The sequence below is a fragment of the Podarcis raffonei genome, chromosome 2 (genome assembly GCF_027172205.1).
Source record: "Podarcis raffonei isolate rPodRaf1 chromosome 2, rPodRaf1.pri, whole genome shotgun sequence".
NCBI lineage: Eukaryota > Metazoa > Chordata > Lepidosauria > Squamata > Lacertidae > Podarcis > Podarcis raffonei.
In genome coordinates this window covers 30,562,794-30,585,190 of record NC_070603.1, presented here as the reverse complement: position 1 = coordinate 30,585,190, position 22,397 = coordinate 30,562,794, and the positions used below count along the sequence as shown (strand labels likewise).

Sequence of the window (22,397 nt, the reverse complement as noted above, 5' to 3'; positions counted from 1 at the left end):
TTCCCTGAGAAAAGTATTTTGAATCCAGGGGAATCTTTTCCCATGACGCTATATGATGCCTCAAGTAACAACAACAGACTCTTCCCCCACTTTAGTCTACGGAGCTTGCTTCAAGAAAATCCGAAAGACAAACTAGAGGGAAGTCACCTGATCAACGGTTCACGTGACTGTTGTGATTTCCCCCACCCACCCGGAATATTCTTGTTGGACCCGAGTACTGTATGTGGTTGGCTGACGGCGTTTCTGAGCCGGCGGTGAGTGAAGTTTTGCAGGGGGAAATATATTTGGGTGTCCCCCACCCCGTTCTGCAAGCCTGGTAGAGTAAGTTGAAGAATCTTATTCGGAGATCAAGCACTGTGAGATTTTCAAGGGTACTGTAATTTTTATTACACAAAAAGCAAAGTTAGCGGTGTTGACTCACGAGAAAAATTCCGAAGTTGGTATTTTATTAAATACGTAATGTCACCATTTTTTAGGTTATTTGCAGGGTTCCCGTGCCTTTTAACTGCTCAAAAAAACAGGGAAAACGTGCCTCCTCTCACTGTATAATAGCAGTACTGTACTGTATGTGCTATTAAAAGCCACACCTTCTGTTTTTCTGCCTGCTGCAGAGCTCTTAGGCACAGAATCTTGCCAGAAAACAGGTAGTATTTGGGACTGTGATAGTTCCCATATAGAATTGTACCCCATTTTCTCCAGAGAAAAAAAGAAGGGAGCATAGGACTTATACTTAATCACAGGCAGACTGGAGTCCACCAAACTGGAATTAATGCATGGGCGTAGCCAGGATTTTTGGGGTGGGGTGGAGCAGGACCTCAGATTTCTATGGATTTTTATTGATTGATGGGAGGCTTCTGGCCCCTGCCCCCCCCCCGCTACACCCCATAGCTGTCAACTTTTTAAAAGGGAAATTCCCTTATTCCGAATAGGATTCCTCGCAAGAAAAGGGGAAAGTTGACAGCTATGTTACACCCATGAATGAATGCTCCATTTTAACCCTAATCCATCAATGTGAGCAGTCTAGTGAACCCTCAAAGGGGTGTCTGGGGGCCCATTGAGTTTTCTGGAGGCAGCATTAGGCAGAACGGGGTGGGGGGGTAGGCAGGAATGCACTCTGGCTATTGTATAGAACTGACTTGCTGGGTACTTAAGTCAGATAAAACTAATGAATGCCAAGAAGCAGACTGCGAACTTTTGACTACACAATAGGACTCTTGGGCAATGCAGCCTGCAGAAAGTCTTAAGTTCCTTGTCTTGCATGTTCTCCCGCAGGTGGATGCCTTAACCAATCCTATGCCGGCTGAGGAGGGTACACCTGCCTGTCTCCTGAAAGTCTACTATGCCACTGACGGAGAAGCCTAAGTGGAAGGGTCTCTGCATGATTCTGTGGGCTTCTGGCATCACAGCTGCAACTGTTATACTTGGTGTTTCTGGGCTCCATGATAACTTGAGCCCTGGAGCTGCTCCAGAAGCAGCGAGTGCCTGCAGAGATCATAAGAAATGCAGGGACGTGAAACGGAAACCCATAGAACGACCAGAATTCTCCAGAGGGTTCATCGCGCAGCCACAGTGCAACATTCCTCCAGACAGCCGCTTTGACTGTGCTCCAGAGAAGCTGCTCTCTCAAGAAGAATGCCAGGCCCGGGGCTGTTGTTATGTCCCTGTTTTGCCCAAGGGCCCTGCTATTTTGCAGCCGTGGTGCTTCTTCCCTCCTAGCTACCCCAGTTACAAGCTAGCAAACCTGACCACCACTGAAAGTGGCTACACTGCCCGCTTGACCCGCAGTGTGCCCACTTTCATGCCGGACGACATAATGACCTTGCAGCTGGATGTGATCTTTGAGACGGAGGGTAGGCTTCACTTCACGGTGAGTAGGGACTGTGCCTATTTCATTTCATTTGTATACTGCTCATCAAGAAAATAAGATCTTCGCAGAGCGACTTGCAAATTGCATATTATACATGCAATAAGATGTAATTAAAAACACACACGCCCAAACAGCACAAAAATCTCAGTGTAATATTTCAAAACAACATCAAAAACCAAGTGGGCCTATAGTGCTCCAGGAGAATATACAATGATCAAAATCAGGTGAAAATTGGGGTGTTTTGCTACTTGGATCAAATCAGTGGCTGAGGGATGTAATAAATCGGTACTGTATATAAAGTCAAATATTTTGCTAATTGAATTGGGGGTGGAGGGATGAGTTGTTTCATGAAAAACACCTGGTTCCTTTGACTCATACTCTGACCAGGACATGCCCACCCCAAAATTCATGAATGATCTTTTCCCACTCCCTACTTCTCTCAAGTAATTTCACTATAGATGCTAAGTTGCTGACAGCCTGGCTAGACCTCTCCAATTTGCAGCATCTCTATTTGTGATGCAAGAAACTCTACATAGGCTTCATATGGCTTAAGTCAACCCTATAATCCTTTTTCTATTGTCTTCTCCAACACAGCTTAAGGATCCAGTTAACAAGCGCTATGAAGTCCCTTTAGAGACCCCAAAAACGAGCAACCGGGTGTCCTCAACACTGTACTCGGTACAGTTCTCTGATGATCCCTTTGGCCTTGTTGTTGTCCGAAAATCCAGTGGGCAGGTTCTGTAAGTTACTCCTGATTTTCTTTACCCAAATGTTCTCCTTCTGTCTGCTTGCTGTCAAGAGCATCAGTCAAACAGAGCCTGAAAAGCTATATGAAAATAACAGAGGAATGAGAGCATGTGGGGATGAAGGCAGTTGACCTGTCTGAGACCCATGTTGTAGCTAATATATTCCAGGGATAGAATTCATCATCATGCTCTTTCAGTCGTTCCATCTGTACAAGCATTCCAGCTTGCCAGACAGAACGATCCCTCCTCTCCCCACCACATAGTGTCATCTGAAGGGAAAGAGAAATAAAAAATACCAGCCGACAGGAAAACCAGTTATGCTATGAGCGAGGGCACGAGCGGAACTAACCCGTTAACCAGAGGCCTTGGAAAAGGTGAGAAAGTGGTGATGGAGAGTAGGATGGTCCTGACCTAACAACCAGAGGCCTTGGGAAAAGTGATGCAACCTCAAGTTATGGACCTGATTACTAGGGAGGGGGGCCTTATATACAGGGGTTGATGGTTCTCACATGATATGCCAGATTAATAAATAACCGGGTATAAAATGCACTTCCATGTTGACAAGAAATGTTTCAGGTAATGGCTGAATGTAAGATTATGGAGGGTAGTGATTGGTGGAGATCCATGAGTGTTTACAACCCAGACAAGAATTTCAAAAAGAATGGGGGAAATGCAGAGCATACTTTAACCAAACAGTGCCCCAAAATATATACCTGGATTTGTTTTGATTAATTTCTACAGGAGACTTTGCAGTTTTTTAAGTCATAACTAGGAAAAATTGTAATAGTCACATATAAAAGAAACAATATACCAGAAGTAAATAAGGAGGCCATTCACAGGATAAAAGAAGTCTTTTATTTTTATGTTTGTTTTCTTTATGTAAGGGGATAGGAGTTTAATTTTGATAATTAAATTGTCAATGGTGGTGTTGTTTGTATGTATGAGTTGTTGTGGACTATGTTGTAAATAAATTATTGATAAAAATATTTTAAAAATAATAATGCATGAGATAGATATAACGTTTTAAAATCAGATATATAGGTTAATAATACATATTTAATAGTCGTATGGTGTATAATATTATGCTCAATAAACAGTTATGTATTATGTAAAATTATAGTTACTAGTATATTTAAGAATATTCATGGGGTAAATTATGAATGCATAATTAAACATAATATGTATTATGTTTAATATATAGGATAATGTACATATTATTTCATGGGGTAAATCAGTTAATGTACTATATACATAATAGTATTATGATTATACTCGACCCCCAATTTCAGGGGTCACACAGGGGGAGGGGGCTCACCCTGATGCACAAGCAGAAGGCTTCCACTGACAGGCTGCCCCCAGGGCCATTTGCCATTCTACATACGAGCAATCCAGGGTTTATACCCAAGAATCTACCTAAGGTAGCACTTCAGACATTACCAACTCTCTGATGTGTGTGCCTGACTGATGTGTGTTTTTCCAGACATGAATTGGAGTCATTTGCACATAACTTGATATCTGAAAATGTAGCCTCTTTTAAGTGTGCACCTTAAGCAAATACTGTTATGAGAAGCAGCCTCCAGTGGTTAGAGCTCTTTGTAGTATTTATAACTCTGGGCTAAAGCACTTCCTCTTTTTGACCTTCTGCTTTTCTGGTGAGACAGAGCTTGAAAGGTCCTTTTCTGCATTCAGGGTATGTAGTGACATTATTCACAGGTGTGCTAGGGCAGCGGGAACCAGAGAAATGCTAAAGTGGAATTGCCAGGAGTTTGACCTACACTCGAGTAGGACCTTGGCAGAGACACATGCCCGACTGGCATGTTCTCTCCCTCCTGGTCGATCGTTCGGGAGCTTCAAAAGCTTTCTTCAGCCTGAACATCACAGCGACCGATGCCAATAGACACTTAGGCACACTTAGGGATCGCAGAGTCTTCGTAGCTTGCGTAATAGACCTCAGCAACTCAGCATTTTGGCTAATCTACTTTATTTACATATAAACACACACGGAGCACTGCAACATGGCTCCCTCTCTCTCTAGTATCAGACAGCAAAGAGAAAAAGAACAAAGGACAATAGTCCCACTTCACAGAACACAGTAACACAAACATCCTGTCTCCGTCACTTCCTACTCTGTGTAGTCAAAACATACACCGTCATGTGAAAGACAGCAATCCCATGACTGCAGTCACGGAGCAGGAATTCTAACACTTTTTGGCTGGACTCGGTGGTAAAGCATCTGTGTTCCAGACAGGAGGTCCCTGGTGAAATCCCCAGCATCTCCAGGTAGGGCTTGGAGACATCTCTGCCTGAAATGGAGGAGAGGCTCTGCCAGCCAGGCAGAAAACACTGAGTTAGGTGGACTTGTATAAGGCAGATCCTTGTGTTCCTAATGTCTGGTTCAGGGGCTTCTTTCTCCTTGTTCTCACAGTGAATTCAGACAACCAATAGCCTCCTATAGCCAACTGAGCTACACAGTGCTCATGTGCCCTGGCCATGTGGTCAACAAATCCACTGGAAGTTGTGTGGGTGGGTGTAGGCTTTGGGAGTGGTTAGTGGAACAGAGATCTAGAAAAGGCAAATTCATTGCAGTCTGCTTAGTGGGATTGTCCACTTTCTCCCCCAAATAGAATCAATACCACCGTGGCTCCCCTCTTCTACGCAGACCAGTTCCTGCAGATCTCCACTTCCCTGCCATCGCGCTTCATCTCTGGGCTGGGTGAGCACCAGACCTCGCTCATCCTGAATGTCAGTTGGACCAGGGTTACCTTATGGAATCGGGACATAACGCCCACAGTAAGTCATGGGGAGTTTCAGGAAGGGGTGGGGTGAAAAAACTTTAGAAGTCTGCCTCTCAAAAAGCAGCAACAGCCCAATACAGATTGGGCATGCTCAGAGGCCACACTGCGCTGTGTATCCAGAGGACAGAGGGGAGAAGCATGGGAAATGGCTTGGCTGGAACCCCCAACAGGAGCACTCTACGCTACAATTTTTTGTTGCAGTTCACCTTTGTCCCTTCTGCTTTTGAATCCAGTTAAACCTGTCCTTTCCTTCTTCCCAGAGAAGTAGTTCTAGGAAAGGAGCTTGGGATTTCCAGCAGAGAATTATCAATGCCTCACCTGACTTCAGTACCCAGAATTCTTCAGCAGGTTATAAGTTAGTAGTGTGTATGTAGTTGTGGGCGTGCACAACATCATATGCATTGCTAGGACCATTTGCCTGAGGAATGCCTTATCCTCTCATTGACTTCTGATATGCTTTGTGCAGGAAGGATCATTTGACCTAGTCTGGCAGTGAGGTTCTGAAGTATTCTGCTATTGTCCACAGCGTAGATCCATCATTGCACTGTTCTACTAACTAAACCTGGTGTCAAGCTTCGGGGAATTCTTTCCCTCCCCCAGTGGCAGCGAGAAACAGAGAAAACAAAGAATAGTTCTTACTAGTGAGTGTATTCAATCATCACAGCGAGAGACAAGGAATGCAGTTTGTCTCCCGTTAATGGCGTTGCTCCAGCTGAGCTCCTTCCCCTTCCCTTGCTAGTAACAGCACTTCCTCTTATGGTGGCCGACAGAGGCTAATTGTCTCTGAGTCTTTTGCTCTTGTATATCAACGATCGCCAGGTTCTGGGAGAAGGGGGGTCAGAAATACTCTCCAATGATAACGTGTCAGCTGTCTGCTCTGTCTCAGTCTCCCTCTTCTCTTCTCTTCTCTTCTCTTCTCTTCTCCCAACATCTCCCAACTCGTCTGTTCACATGTCTCTGAGCTGTCACCATCCTCAAACCACTGCTGTAATTCAATACAGTGGTACCTCAGGTTACAGACGCTTCAGGTTACAGACTCCGCTAACCCAGAAATTGTACCTCGGGTTAAGAACTTTGCTTCAGGATGAGAACAGAAATCGTGCACCAGTGGCGCGTCGGCAGCAGGAGGCCCCATTAGCTAAAGTGGTGCATCAGGTTAAGAACACTTTCAGGTTAAGAATGGACCTCCAGAATGAATTAAGTTCTTAACCCGAGGTACTACTGTACTGCCTTCCTCTTCTCTGGAAGCTTCAGGAGAACGGGGGGTGGGGGGGAGTGATCTCCACCATTCCTCCTCCATCTTGTCCCCTTCAGTCCAGTCCCTGACACCTGGCTTAGCTGTGTAGTGTAATGTGGACTATGCACTGTTTCTGCATTTTCAGCCCTCTGTCAATCTGTATGGCTCACACCCCTTCTACCTGGCAATGGAAGACGGCGGCTTGGCCCATGGAGTCTTTTTGCTAAACAGCAATGCTATGGGTAAGGTATCTCTTTAGAGTGTGTTCTCTGTTCCTTTATATCTATCTACCTCTACAAAGGGCCCTACATCTTGTTTATTTAAAATGCAGGATACTATATATTTAATAGTCATTTTTTCAAGCATTCTATAATGCTTTGGGACTTTCTTTTCTTTTTTTTCTTTTTTGGAGCTGTGGCAGTTTAGTTTCTTACCCATCAGTGCAATCCTCAGCATGTGTAAAAGGTAAAGGTAAAGAGACCCCTTACCATTAGGTCCAGTTGTGGACAACTCTGGGGTTGCGGCGCTCATCTCACTTTATTGGCCAAGGGAGCCGGTGTACAGCTTCCGGGTCATGTGGCCAGCATGACTAAGCCGCTTCTGGAGAACTAGAGCAGTGCACAGAAATGCCGTTTACCTTCCCGCCGGAGTAGTACCTCTTTATCTATTTGCACTTTGTGCTTTCGAACTGCTAGGTTGGCAGGAGCAGGGACCGAGCAACAGGAGCTCACCCCATCGCGGGGATTTGAACCACCAACCTTCTGATTGGAAAGCCCTAGGCTCTGTGGTTTAACCCACAGCACCACCCACATTCTTTCAGAGGCAAATTCTATTGTATTCCATGGAACTTACTCTCAGGGAAGCTCCACTGTTCAGGATGTGTTAAGGATCGCAGCCTGACTAATACGTTGTAAGCCTTTCCCTTTAAGACAAATCTATATGTAAGATGAATCTATATGTAATATTGTGCATCTGTCCTGATCAGATCAGGTGGTGTAGTGAGTGGGTAACAGCAAGCTGATGCTGTCAGCATATTTACAGGCAAAAATGCACATCAGGCTGGAGAGGTGAGGGATTTAGCTGCTGATGCAAGGTGATGGTTGTCTGTAAACCTGAAGGTAAAATCGTGACAGTGTATCTGGGCTCCAAATCGGGAAGTGCTCCTGAACCCCATTTGGGGGGCAAATCTGCATGCATGGTGAAGGTCATCACCCCCCACTACACTTTAGATTAAACTGCTATAAGGCTATGAATTTAGTAACCTAAATTAACTAAATTAGACTGGTAAAAGTTTTAGGAGGGTGCAATTTAGGGTTTACATACATGCTTTATTTAATTAATTTTATTCCCCAGTCTAATATCATTTACCATTTATAAATTTATTTATTTTTATTCTGATTTTTCAGTGGTTGCTGAATTTGTAAATTTTCATCATTTATGTGCTTCAGTTTAGATAAAGCCAATTTATTTTATTTTCGGTCTGACTCTGGTCCCTCCCTGCTTATTACCACTAGTTCACTGGATCAACCTTACTGGAACGAGATTTTGGAATCTGTTTTCAGGATGTGCCTTTGGTCTTCGGCCACCATTTCCATGCCTCTTTCTGCCTTTCAGATGTGATCCTGCAGCCCAGTCCAGCCCTAACATGGAGAACAACTGGTGGTATCCTAGATTTCTACGTCTTCCTGGGTGCAGACCCAAAGAGTGTTGTGCGGCAGTACATGGATGTCATTGGTAGGCACTTGCTTTCTTTCTTATGAGAAGCTAGCTAATAACTTGACAAAGTGCCTTCTCTTCCAAAACTGCTCCCATCAAAAATACCACTCTGGTCTGTTGTGGGTCCTGTGAATTGCTATGAGCAACTTCCAGCTTTGTCCTTAATGGCACTGACCAGCATCCAGTGCCAGGGCTGCAATAATTCAAGCCTGTCCTTTCTCTGTATAGGCACTCCTCTTTATTTTGAACTTCAGGTAGTGCACTGTTGGTGCTAGAAAGTTATTAAAAGGGGCAACCCCAGTCACCAGTCTAGCTGCCGCATTCTGGATTAGTTGCAGTTTCCGGGTCACCTTCAAAGGTAGCCCCACATAGAGCGTGTTGCAGTAGTCCAAGCGGGAGATAACTAGAGCATGCACCACTCTAGTGAAACAGTCTGCGGGCAGATAGGGTCTCAGCCTGCATACTAGATGGAGCTGGTAAACAGCTGCCCTGGACACAGAATTGACCTGCACCTCCATGGGCTGCTGAGAGTCCAAAATGACTCCCAGGCTGCACACCTGGTCCTTCAGGGGCACAGTTACCCTCCAGAACAGTACTTCTGTCTTGTCAGGATTCAACCTCAATCTGTTAGCCGCCATCCATCCTCCAACCACCTCCAGGCACTCACACAGGACCTTCACTGCTTTCACTGGTTCTGATTTAAAAGAGAGGTAAAAAAAGGTAAAGGGACCCCGACCATTAGGTTCAGTCATGGCTGACTCTGGGGTTGTGGTGCTCATCTCGCTTTATTGGCCAAGGGAGCCTGCGTACAGCTTCCGGGTCATGTGGCCAGCATGACTAAGCCGCTTCTGGTGAACCAGAGCAGCGCACGGAAATGCCGTTTACCTTCCCACCGGAGTGGTACTTCTTTATCTACTTGCACTTCGTGCTTTCAAACTGCTAGGTTAGCAGGAGCAGGGACCGGGAGCTCACCCTGTCGCGGGGATTCAAACCGCCGACCTTCTGATCGGCAAGTCCTAGGCTCTGTGGTTTAACCTACAGTGCCACCTGCGTCCCTCTAAAAGAGAGGTAGAGCTTGTTTAAACCCCCCTGTTGTTTTTTGTTACTGCTAGGAGGTGCAACGTTGCTATAGTTATAGTACCGAGATGTTATTTTGTTGTATGCCATTATGGTTGTTATTACATTGGTGTTTCATTATTGCTGTTATTGTGAAATTGTAATTCTGATGGTTGATTTTGTACTGTTTTGCTGTTGCCCTTCTTCCAAGCCTCTTTGAGCACAGTTTTTGTGTGTGGCAAGGCACCATGCAAATGAAGGAGCAGTGATGGTGATGATACCAGCATTGCCACCATCCCATGTGAACTGCCCTGAGACTTGCGGGTATAGGGCAGTATATAAATTTATTAAATAAAAATAATAATCATCTGTACATGGGCTTCCCTTTTCCCACATGGATGTACTTCATGCACTGAAAAATACATAAGGCAGCCCTGGACTATTATGCTTGAGATGCCCAGCTCTGCTGCCTTAATCCTCTTTGCCCCCTGAAGGAATTCTGCTGGCCGCTCTGATTAGTCCCTACAGTGGTACCTCTGGTTATGAACTTAATTCGTTCCGGAGGTCCGTTCTTAACCTGAAACCGTTCTTAACCTGAGGTCCCACTTTAGCTAATGGGGCCTCCCACTGCCGGCATGCAATTTCTGTTCTCACCCTGAGGTAAACCTCTTAACCTGAGATACTACTTCCGGGTTAGCGGAGTCTGTAAGCTGAAATGTTCACAACCCGAGGTGTTTGTAACCCGAGGTTCCACTGTATTTGTATTTATTACAATGCAATAAACATAACCATCAAAATCTTTCCATGAGTATTTGGAATGGGGACTGACCCCTTGCTCCTAATCCTGGCCTTAGCTGCAACAGAAAAGAGGCGGTCTTTAAAGGAGACATATTTACACTAGATTTTTTACCCATTTCCCAAAGAACATTTGGATGAGGAAGAAGTTCAGTTCTTCAAATCTTGGAGGTTGTTTCGTTGAAAGTTTACTTGCATGGTGCATTTGTGAGATGCTATTGGTTGTTGGAGGCCTCTCAGTGTCTTTTCCCCTTCTCTCCGCCCCCCCACCTATTCCTTTTTCCCTCAGGGTATCCATTCATGCCCCCCTACTGGGCCCTGGGATTCCACCTCTGTCGCTGGGGATACTCATCTACGGATGTCACCCGGGAAGTGGTGAAGAACATGACAGCGGCACGATTCCCCCTGGTACGTGGCTTCCCAGAGTCCTCTCCAGGACACAGCTTCTCCCTCATGTGCCTGTAGAGCCATAGTAACTGAGCAGTGGGGAACAACAGGGCCGGAGCATCAGAGAAACCGCCTGTATGCTCACTAATGCCACCATCTGTGGACTTCACAGGATGTGCAGTGGAACGACCTGGATTATGCAGATGCTAGGAGAGATTTCACTTTCAACAAGGATGGCTTCGGGGATATGCCAGATATGGTGAACGACTTCCATCGTGATGGCCGGAGGTACGTCATGATTGTGGTAAGTTAATGAAGTCTGTTGTCTTTGTCCATGGAGTTTTCTTGGCAGGGATACTGGAGTGGCTTGCCGGTTCCTACTCCAGGTGGATCTCGTTTGGTCAAAACTCTCCACTATGACCTCTCTGTCTTGGGAGGCCCTGCAGGGCATAGCTCATAGCTTCTCTGAGTTATTCAAGCCCCTTCACCACGACAAGGCAGTGATCCATGAAGGAGGTGCTGGAGGAGACTCTTGAGAGTCCCCTGGACTGCAAGAAGATCAAACCTATCCATTCTGAAGGAAATCAGCCCTGAGTGCTCACTGGAAGGAGCTGAAGCTGATTCTGAAGCTGAGGCTCCAATACTTTGGCCACCTCATGAGAAGAGAAGACTCCCTGGAAAAGACTCCGATGCTGGGAAAGTTTGAGGGCACAAAGAGAAGGGGACAACAGAGGACGAGATGGTTGGACAGTGTTCTCGAAGCTACTAACATGAGTTTGACCAAACTGCGGGAGGCAGTGGAAGACAGGAGTGCCTGGCGTGCTCTGGTCCATGGGGTCACGAAGAGTCGGACACGACTAAACGACTAAACAACAAATGAAGCCTGAGCTCTTCCACCAATGGGGAACTTCACAAAGGCCTTTTCTCCACATCGTAGATTGTCAGCTGGTCTGTCGGGACCTATGGCCAGGTTGCAGACTGATCTGAGGTGGTTCATGACAGCAGCACAAGCACCATACAAATATATGGTAAAACATTAAATAATGGGTCCCCCAGTGCATGTTCTGGTTAAGAGTGGGTCCTGGATCTGAAAAGGTTGAAGATAACTGCTCTAGAGTAGGAGTAACTAACCTGTCACAACCCAAGTGATCTGGGACTCACCAATCGTCCCTGACAATTGGCCACCAGTCCACACAATCTAGAGGCTACTTTCCTGGCCTACAGTAAGAAACAACTTGAATGATTCTAAGCCTAGGTACAATATTTAAGCTGGAGCTTGGAAACCTGCATTTTTCCATATATTTTTGAACTCCCAACACCATTTAGTGGTCAGGGATGAGGGAAGTTTTAAATGTTTGATATTGTATTGTGCTTTTAATATTCTGTTGGGAACCGCTCAGAGTGGCTGGGGAAACCCAGCCAGATGTGCAGAGTATAAATATTATTATTGTTATTGTTATTTATTTTCCACTCCTGGTTTAAGGCTACTGCTGTTGGTCTGGGCTGCTTTCTGAGATGCAACAAGCAAGCAGCAAGTTGCTAGGACTTCTCTTTCTTAAATCTGTAGATTTATATGTTGAGAAATCCCCTGGTACATATGACCTAACTCTTTTGAGACATGAGGTGTGAGATTCCAGACTTGCTGGTCTGACCTAGAAAATGGAAGTAGTTATGAAATGATAGACTTCATTTCAAGAGATACTGTGTATCGGCCTGCTAACTTTTCAAAAGTCATGGAATTCCATGCTTTCTTGCATTTTCATGTCCTAGCCTGCGTCTCACTGTGTTCTCTTTTTAGGATGCAGGTATCAGCAGTTCCAGCCCCACTGGGAGTTACAAGCCTTATGACGAAGGCCTGAAGCGGGGGGTCTTCATCTTAAATACAACAGGGCAACCTCTGATTGGAGAGGTGAGTCCTGGGCCCAAGCCCTGAGCTTTGGCAGACCATGAAAGAATGCCTGCTCTGAGTGGCACATGTTTTTGAGTGAAATCAGAGCTCATGATTCATATTCTAATTATACTTGAGCTGGATGGGTCAAGGAGAGGCAATAGGATGGACGATGTCTTCCTTTGTTCATAGGGCTCTGACTTCCATTTTGGTAGCATTGCAAAGCGAAGCCCTGTAATATTGCATTCTCAGCACGCTATATGGCTGCGATTGTACACTTGCGGTCACCATTCCCCTAGAAACCACAGAGGATTCTGCTCTTACACAGGTTTTGCTGTGCCTTCTTACTTCATTGGCCTTCCTCTAGTTCCATATTTTAAGGGGTTCCAGGAGAACTGGGCCACAAGTAGTGCTCCAAGGATGCAAGTAAGCATAGCATTGTGACACACAAGGGTTTCCCAATGGCTTTTGACGCCTGTGACCTTTTACCTTCCAGGTCTGGCCTGGCCCCACCGCCTTCCCTGACTTCACCAACCCAGAGACTCAGCAGTGGTGGCATGACATGGTCAAGGATTTCCATGACCAGGTGCCCTTTGATGGCATGTGGATTGTGAGTTTCTTAGGCCAGTACTTTGGTGTTGTCGTGTTCATTGAACGGAGGAGGTGCAAAGTCCTCAAAATCCCTTTGCTTCTACACTGATGGAGAAACAAGATTCTTCTCCTTTCCACCCCCCATTCTAGGACATGAATGAGCCATCAAATTTTGTGGAAGGTTCCTTGGAAGACTGTCCCAGCAACAAGTTTGAGAAGCCCCCTTATGTGCCAGGTGAGAGAGAGAGAGAAGGTTACAAAGATGGGGCTTTGCTAGTAAATGATGGGTGGGACTGGAGAATCTGGGAATAGAAGATAAATCAATAACCCTGTTGGGGAGAGGAATCTCCAAATATGATTACTTGGGAATATTCATGACAGCATGGCCTTCAGTTAAGGTCACTGCACTGTGCAGCACTGGATTAGCTATTTAACAAAATCATGACGTACACCAGGGATGGGGAGGTTCTTATGGCCCCGGGCAAAACAAGACTAGTGGTTAAGGATAGTAGGAGTTGGTCCAGCAACATCTGGAGGGCCTAAGGTTCTCTACCCATGATTTACACACACTGCACTATATGAAAGCAGTCAAGGAATCACAAGTCACAGAACGCCAGTTAGTGCAGGGCTGGTGTGCAGGAGGAGCACCGAATAGCAACAAGTTCATCCTTGTTTAGCCTGGTTCAGATCCTGAAGCAGGAGTCCTAGCAGTCGCTCCCAATTGACCTCTCTGTGGTTAGTCCTATAACCACAGCAGCTCCCTGTGAAGCTCAAGAGACTTGTAAGTATTGAGAAGTGTTGCCTTTTTCCTTCGGCCTGCAGGAGCTCCTAGTTGGGCACTAGTGATCCTAAGATCCCTGAGACCAAGAGTGCTCAAGAATGCTGTACTTGCCTTCTAGCTCCTGGGTGGTGGCCTTTTTGCTCACACGTTCTGCCTTGCCTGCCCCTGTTCCCCACATAGGTGTGCTAGGAGGATCCTTGAAGACTCGAACGCTCTGTGCCTCCAGCAGGCAATACCTGTCCTCCCATTACAACCTGCACAATCTGTATGGGTTGACCGAAGCCATCGCGTCACACGAGTGAGTAGGACATGCAGAGTCCTCGGGGACCCTGCCCAAAAGGTGGTATGCCTCTTGGATGCAGAGTCTCATCTTGGTATTCAAGGGCCTGTTGCTGGTGATAAGCTGGAGCCAAGCGCCTTGAGTTTGAACTTCTGCCTGAGAATCTTCTCATGGGATGCAGTAAATCAGCACTTCCACCAGTGCTTGGACTACTGCAATGTGCTCTGCGTGGGGCTACCTTTGAAGGTGACTCTGAAACTACAATTCAGAATGCAGCTGCCAGACTGGTGACTGAGAGCGGCCACCGGGACCACGTAACACAGGTCCCGAAAGACTTGCATTGGCTCCCGGTACATTTCCGAGCACAGTTCAAAGTGTTGGTGCTGACCTTTAAAGCCCTAAACAGCCTTGACCCAATATACCTGAAGGAACGTCTCCACACCCATTGTTCAACCCGGACACTGAGGTCCAACGCTGAGGGCCTTCTGGTGGTTCTCTCACTGCGAGAAGTGAGGTTACAGGGAACCAGGCAGAGGGCCTTCTCGGTAGTGGCACCCTCCCTGTGGAACGCCCTCCCGTCAGATGTCAAGGAGATAAAGAACTACACAACTTTTAGAAGAAATCTGAAGGCAGCCCTGTATAGGGAAGTTTTCAATGTTTGATGCTATGTTTTTATATGTATTGGAAGCCGCCCAGAGTGCCTGGGGCAACCCAGTCAGATGGGCGGGGTACAAAAATTAATTTATTATTATTATTGAAAGATCAAAGCTCTGGATGGACAGGGGTCAGTTTCTGACATTGCCCACAACTTCCCCTCCCTTCTGTTCTCAGCGCTTTGGTGAAAGTGCGAGGGAAGCGCCCATTCATCATCTCTCGTTCCACCTTTGCCGGTCATGGTCACTATGCTGGTCACTGGACTGGGGATGTCATGAGCACCTGGGACCATTTATACTATACCATACCAGGTAAATATGTTTGGGGAGTCAGTCCCGGGAACTTGCCATGTTCTGCTTTTAAAGATGCTGCTTTGGAGTTCTTTCAGATCTCCATGAGAGAGGAAAGTTCCTGGACTTAGAGATGCAAATTCCCTAAAGGTAAAGGTAAAGGGACCCCTATTAGGTCCAGTCGTGGCCGACTCTGGGGTTGCGGCACTCATCTCGCTTTATTGGCCAAGGGAGCTAGTGTACAGCTTCCGGGTCATGAGGCCAGTATGACTAAGCCGCTTCTGGCGCACGGAAACGCTGTTTACCTTCCCGCCGGAGCTGTACCTATTTATCTACTTGCACTTTGACGTGCTTTTGAACTGCTAGGTTGGCAGGAGCTGGGACCGAGCAATGGGAGCTCACCCCATCACCGGGATTCGAACCGCCGACCTTCTGATCAGCAAGTCCTAGGCTCTGTCCTCAGCAAGTCCTAGCAGCACCACCCGCGTCCCGAATTCCCTAGCAGGGATGAATTCTATGTAATAATCACACACATACAAAGACAAAAAACCCCACAGACCACTGCAGAATCGTGCCTGCACCCAGAGCCTGCCACTGAAGAGGTCTTTCCATGTATTTTCCTTGTCTTGCCTTCAGCGGTGCTGCTCTTTAACTTCTATGGTGTGCCATTGGTTGGCGCGGACACCTGTGGCTTTGTGGGTGACACGTCAGAAGAGCTTTGTGTGCGCTGGACCCAACTGGGCGCCTTCTACCCCTTCATGCGAAACCACAACGACCGTAGAAACAAGGTAAGCGACGGTGGATAAGCCTTTCCCCCTCTTTGTAACATATTTACGCTGTGTGTGGGGTGGTGGTGGGGAGCATGGCTGGGATTAAACGTTTTAGAGAGTTCAAATGGAAGGTGTGTGTCTCTGGGAGAGAGGAGCATCGCTCAGTGGTCCAGGAGAAGGGGCTGGTGGACCATTGTATCTGGATTGGTCTCTGGTGTCATGAACCAAGCATAGAGGTAGCTTGTTGAACAACTCACCCCTTCTCCCCCAAATACTTCCAGTTAGTTTAATCTTTGGAATCGGCTTCTGCTCACTACAGCCCATCCTGTGAAGCTTGCCCCCCAAAAGTTCTGATAATCATTTTTGTGAAGCAACAGTGAAATAACATTCAGCTTCATGCTGTTGGAAGAAAGCAGACAAAGGCTCCATTTCCCGCCCCCTCCAATACTGAGCAGGAAGTAAGAGTCAAAACCTAAATGCACTTCATTTAGAAGTGTCCTGTGCTCTAAGTTCATTTAAGAGTGTGCAGTGATGTGGTCATAGCCACAGGCATAGAAGTAATAAAGGAATTGGCCGGATAATGTTTTAAAAGCAATGTGGCAATGTGGCAAAGAACACTATTAGGTGTGGAGCCCCAGGAAAAGGTTAGGGCAACTTAACTTGAAAAACAAGGCCGTATAATACTGAGCTGGTGAATCACCCCAGTAGTCTTGGCGCTGCTATGCAACTGCAAGGAACTGGAGGTCTCTATATGGTTAGATTCACAGCTTGCACAACTCTTTTAGTTGTTCTTTTTATAGTCTTGTAAATCATTAACTGGACCTCATGAAGTGAGTCAATTTTCAAGGCAATGCTTACTCGGGAGTAAGTTCTAATGTGTTCCATGCTGTTTTTTCTTCCTTGTAAGTGCATGTAGGGTTGCAGCCTTAACCGTGGTTTAATAGTATCCCCCCCCCCGCCGCCCGTTTTCTCCATCCATGCAATAATTGCATGGATTTGTTTTCACTTTCTGGTTCGGTAGATTTCACAGTGGCCCTCAAGATGCTGCACATCTCAGTGGCAAGTAACTCCATCCCATGCAGTGACCTCTGCCCTCTCTGCTTGCTACAGAGCTCTGGCTCTGCGTGCCGCTGTTGCACCAAAAGTGGCCATGGGGGTCCTTGTAGTAAAGGATCTTCGGGTCTGCTTGCAGCAGCAGCAGCATAACAGTTAGAACTGACTGTTACTGTCGATGTAGTGTCACAGATTGCGGTTGGTACAAGTGCCCAGTCTTATGTGCTCTGTTACTGGCACAACGGGCCCTATGGGATCATGCCTTAAAACAAGAGCCGGCAACGTGGTGCTCTCCAGATGTTTCTGGACTCCAAATCCCACCTCTCTGTGTCTGTTGGCCATGCTAGCAGGGGCTGATGGGCGTTGGAGCCCAACAACATTTAGAGGGCACCGCGTTAGCTACCCTTGGCTTCAGGGTTACTCTTTTTATTTCAGCTCTCATCAACTCTACTCGTGTTAGGCAGTGTTTCCCAAACTTGGGTCTCCAGCTGTTTTCGGACTTCCAGTTCCCATCATCCCTGGCCACTGGTTTTGCTAGCTAGAGATGATGGGAGTTGTAGCCCGAAAACAGCTGGAGAACCAAATCTGGGAAACACTGTGTTAAGAGTGTCAACGTGTCCCACAGCAGGTGTTGAACTTCCTGGTGAAAAGGATGTTTGGGTATCGGGGAGGGTACATGTGGGGGAAAAGATGTTTTCTGAATCTGATCTTGGCAACCTGGGAAATGCCTCTTTCTGCAGGAGTCTTTGGGGCATGATGCTTCTAATATGTTTTCTCCCTCTATCTTGCAGCCCCAGGAACCATATGTCTTCAGCCAAGAGGCCCAAGAAGCCATGAGAAAAGCCTTCTTGCTTCGCTACTCCTTGCTGCCTTACCTCTACACCCTCTTTCACAAGGCCCACTCCACAGGGGAGACGGTTGCCCGACCCCTTTATCTGGAGTGAGTCAGCGGACTGCTGTGCTGGCAGTGAAAGGGTCAGGTGCAGTGGGGAATCTGTGGCCTTGCAGCCATTTGACCCACGGGGGTGGGGGGGGAGGGAGGAGCCAGAGAGAGAGAGAGAGAGAGAAAATGAAAGAGAATGTTTATGAGCTGGAGGCAGAGGAATTTGCTTCTTGATCAAATCAAGTTTGTTGATTCCCTATAATACAGAGTGGTATGGGGGTGAATCTCTTCTCTGCAGGTTCCCAGAAGACCCCAATACATGGGACATCGACCGACAGCTCATGTGGGGAGCAGGGGTTCTCATCACTCCTGTGTTGGAGGCAGGGAAGAGTCATGTCAGCGGCTACTTCCCTTCGGGCACATGGTACAACCTTTTGGCGGTGAGTGTTGCTGCTTCCTCTGGCTAGTGCCGCCATTATTACTATTGTTGTTGTTGTTATCCCTGTGGAATGCCCTCCCATCAGATGCCAAGGAGATGAAAGAACTATACAACTTTTAGAAGACATCTGAAGTCAGGCCTCTTTTGGGAGTTTTTTTAATTCTGATGTTTTATTATGTTTTTTTATATGTGTTGGAAGCTGCCCAGAGTGGCTGGGGCAACCCAGCCAGATGGGCAGGGTATAAATAATAAAACTATTATTATAATTAATGTGAAAGATCACAAGTGCCTGTGATGTTTCACTGGAATTGGGAGCACAGTGGGCAGAGAAGGTTGATAGTTCCCTGCTCCAGGTCCTTTCAGCTTCAGTAAATGGAGCCTTCCCCATGATGTCCAAGCTGTATCTGAAGCATATGTCTTGATTAGACATTCACAGAATTGAGTTCACCTAGGTGGCCATCATTGACCTTGCACCTTCATAACATTATTGTGCCCACTCTATAGAAGCTGTGGTTTCTGATATCTTTCTGCAACGTGTCTGGCAGATGACTTGCCCTTCAGGCTTGGCCACATTCCTGGGCTCCAGAAATACTTGTTTTGGGCGCTGTGGGTTGTAATGATCAAATACTTGTCACATTTCAGATTTTGCTTGACTTGAAACTGTCAAGTGACTAATCTTGTCTTAAAGCGACAGTAGCCTGAATCATCATCCTGAGTGGATGAAAATTTACCTTTAGACAATGCAGAAGTGGGCTGCCGTATTTATTCTCAATCCAAATGCTGGCTAAGCTGCAGTAAAGAGAGGCTTGGTAGCTCATCAGCTCTTAGGGCAGTGTGTGTGTGTGTGTGTGTGTGTAACCTTTTCTGCACACCAGCAAAATGGAAGGAGCATTCAAAGGTCGGGGAGCCATGATACCAGCCAAGCTGTGTGTGATCCATGATGTCTCAGCCTTTGTGCATTTTGTGCCTTTACACACCATGCACAGGATTTCAAATGCCTGCTTAATGATGGGTCCTGTATCTGGCTTTTCAGGGATCTGCCATACACAGCAAGGGACAATGGGTTCTCCTATCGGCTCCACTTGACACTATCAATGTCCATGTACGAGCAGGTCACATCTTACCCTTGCAGGTGAGTTAATTCCACCACTTTCAACCTTGCCTGGACATCCTATGTCTTTGAATCCACCCAGTGCCTTTGTCAAAAACAACAACAACACAGAACTACTAAGCCAAGTACTGCCATAGGATTCACTTGGCGGGGTGTTCTTGTGTGCATGATTAGTGGGGTGCAGGGATATTTTTATAATATTGCTTGGGGGGGGTGAGCTATATTTCAGGGCTTTAATGTTCTGGTTATCACCTTCCTCCACTGCCTCTCTCCCCAGGAACCTGCCTTCACCACTACAGAGTCCCGCAAAAAGGGGATGTCCCTAGTGGTGGCTTTGACCCTGGAAGGGGTAGCAAGAGGTGACCTATTCTGGGATGATGGCGATGGACTGCAGACCTTTGAGAAGGGCGATTACACACAGATTGTCTTTCTGGCAAGAGATGTGAGTTTCTGGGAGAAACAGGTTGCTCCTTTTGTTCCTAATGCCTGGGATTTCATTTGGCTGCACCTGTTTTGTGGTGGTATCATGTCATTCTCCTCCCTCTCTCCCCAATGGCTACAGGGCATGCTGGTCAATGAGATTGTGCAGCTCAATAGCCAAATAGATGGGCTGCTGTTGAAAGAGGTGGCAGTTCTCGGTGTCCCCAGCCCTCCTCAGCGTGTCCTGGCAAATGGGGTCCCCATCCCAGACTTCTCCTACCGCACCGACACCAAGGTAAGGACTTCTCTGTGAGTGGAGGCTGATGCCTCTTTCTGCTTGCATTGATTGCAGAAAGGTTATACACGGCCGCAAGGTGTAGGACATTTTGTGGGAGACAGCATGAGCTATTTCAGCAATGGAATATACTGTAGTCCGCTTTTAAAAAGTATGTTAGTAAAGATTTGAAAGTGCCAAATTGATTTGAGCAGGGCTTGCAGTGTTCAGGGAATTAGTTACCTATTAGATTTCTGTTTCTGCCCTTGAATCTGAAGTTGCTGGGCCAGTACAAAGCAAAATACAAAATGTATAAATCAAAACAAATACCATAAAGCAACAACAGTATAAACTGGGCATTGGACAACATGGCTACCCTGAGTTCCCTGTGTTTCTCCCATGATTCCCAATACTTGCCCCAGTATTTCAGTTCCTCTCTTCCGCTCCCCAAAACCCATCTAGAAACTTCCTCAAACATTCTGAATGTTGTAAATGCTATTAAAACGCAAATCAAGGGAACACAACATCATTCTCAATATACTTGGGGGTAAATGCTCTTTTGCTTTTGTTTTGTTTTTACTTTATATATCCAGCTACAACTTGGAAACAGAATATTCTCAGAAATAATTAGGATGGCTGCAGTGTAGACCATACATGACTTTCTAACTCAGAAGACAATTGTTGATTTGGTTTAGAAGCATGGCAGCTTCTCTGGGTGGGATTCAACTGATGAGGTCCACTCATGCAGTGATATTTCCTTCCTCTCCATTCTCCACCCTCCCTAAATCTGCTCTTGTTTTCTCCCAACCCTCCAGAACAGGTGGGCATGGAGGGGGAGAGTATTGCTGTGCAAGTGGACCTCATTCCATGCATGCATACCCCACTTACTGCTGCACTGAATTCCATCCAGGGTACTTGCCTGCAGGAGCTTGTAGGGCTGCCAACAGGCTGTCAGTCTAGAGGTGCCTGTCGCATGAACTGGTGTGTCCACATGGGGCAGCAGCCACATTTGAACCATGTGTGCCATGGAAGCCCAAGCACAAAGGGACAGCAGAACTTCCCATCTGCTTTGTGAGATTGCCCATGGCCCCACAAGGTCTCAGTGGAGATTAGCATGAATCAGCCATCACCTGAGCTTGGACTGCTTTGTCCTTCATTTTGATTCCAGGATGAAGTCACTAACTCTACCTTGTCGCTTCCTCAGATCCTTACCATCCCACTCCACCTGCTGATGGGAGAGCCATTTCTCATCACCTGGTCCTGAGCAAAGAAGAAAAGCTCTCGCCAGTTTCTCTGCACCACAACAGAAGAACGAAAAACCAACGATAACAATGCACCTTATTCTGTCTGTACGCGACACTGGAATGTTTTGGTGATTTGTCAGAAAGTGTCTTTTCAGCAGCAAGAACTGTTTCCTGTTTTCCTCTGGCACTGCAGGGAAGGGAAGGGGAGCCTGTGACCCTTCTGGTGTCAAGGATGATGGAAGCTGTAGTCCAAGAGATCTAGAGGGTCACAGGTTGCTCAGTATCTGTTGGAAGGGGAGTAGTCATGAGTCTTCAGGGACTTTCTGTATTCTTAATTTTAGACAGATATTTGATGGCTTTGGTTTTGCTTTTTGGATGCTGATGAAGTTCAAGACACATGGCTGCAATTTTCATATCTCACCCCCCCCCCCGAGAAAAAAGAATGTTCATGGGAAGACAGATGCTGCTTTGTTGTGATGAAGCTCACCTTAATGGTACGACCAGATGGAGCAAATTTGCTCAAGCAGGTACAGAAGCAGACAGAAGCCATTGCAAACACCCACTTCATTGGCTACCAAGCTCAGCTCCCCTTGAATCAATTGGTAGCTTCCCATTGGCTGTAGTGATCCAGGACTAAGGGCAGTGGAAGGGAAACTTTCCTGGCCTGGGGAGCAGAATCTTTCAGGGGAAAACAGCATGGCAATTGAGTTAGTCATTCCAAATCATGTCCCCCTGCCCTCCTGTTTTGGGCAGAGCAAGGGTTTCTCTATGCACAAGACCTCATTTTATTGCACTAAAATGCAGCTCTATTTTTGTAGTGGTGCATCCACAGGAAAGCTGGAAAAGCTGCTTGCTTGCTGAAAGAGCAGCTCTTATGAACAAAAAACCCCCTCCTTTTGGGGGAAAGGCAGCTGCAACAGGATCTCAGGGAATACAGAGAGTCTGTTTGCATTTGAAGCCTGAAATGAATTTTTTTCCCTGCCTCTTAGAAGTCTGTCTTCTCAATAAATATTTTTTCTTAAATCTTGTGCTTTACCCTCATTTGTGTTGGATCTATTTCGCTGGTGGCAGAAAATTTTTAAAAGGTTGGCCTTTGATAAAAGGTGGGTGATCACAAAGC

The 22,397-nt window shown here is 46.5% G+C and overlaps 2 protein-coding genes across 2 annotated transcripts in view; one reads left to right on the top strand and one right to left on the bottom strand.

The window, feature by feature from the left end:
• TBC1D16 (TBC1 domain family member 16) overlaps positions 1-22,397 on the bottom strand; it is a 139,689-nt gene that overhangs the window by 94,833 nt on the left and 22,459 nt on the right. The gene's annotated exons all lie outside the window — the stretch shown is intronic.
• Positions 142-22,312, top strand: GAA (alpha glucosidase). Its single transcript, XM_053375533.1, has 20 exons — positions 142-254; positions 1,273-1,867; positions 2,462-2,607; positions 5,238-5,403; positions 6,791-6,887; positions 8,260-8,379; positions 10,502-10,620; positions 10,772-10,903; positions 12,398-12,508; positions 12,984-13,097; positions 13,229-13,313; positions 14,040-14,157; positions 14,971-15,104; positions 15,720-15,871; positions 17,698-17,846; positions 18,088-18,229; positions 19,262-19,360; positions 19,617-19,781; positions 19,902-20,054; positions 21,238-22,312. Exons 2-20 carry the CDS (start codon positions 1,340-1,342, stop codon positions 21,295-21,297), a joined length of 2,790 nt encoding a protein of 929 aa, XP_053231508.1. The 5' UTR covers positions 142-254; positions 1,273-1,339; the 3' UTR covers positions 21,298-22,312.

Excerpts from the sequence above, each read along its gene's own strand:
- GAA (XM_053375533.1), top strand. The coding sequence starts at position 1,340 with ATGCCACTGACGGAGAAGCCTAAGTGGAAGGGTCTCTGCATGATTCTG. Across the intron at positions 13,314-14,039 it reads GAAGCCCCCTTATGTGCCAG|GTGTGCTAGGAGGATCCTTG; the intron begins GTGAGAGAGAGA and ends TTCCCCACATAG. Across the intron at positions 14,158-14,970 it reads GAAGCCATCGCGTCACACGA|CGCTTTGGTGAAAGTGCGAG; the intron begins GTGAGTAGGACA and ends TTCTGTTCTCAG.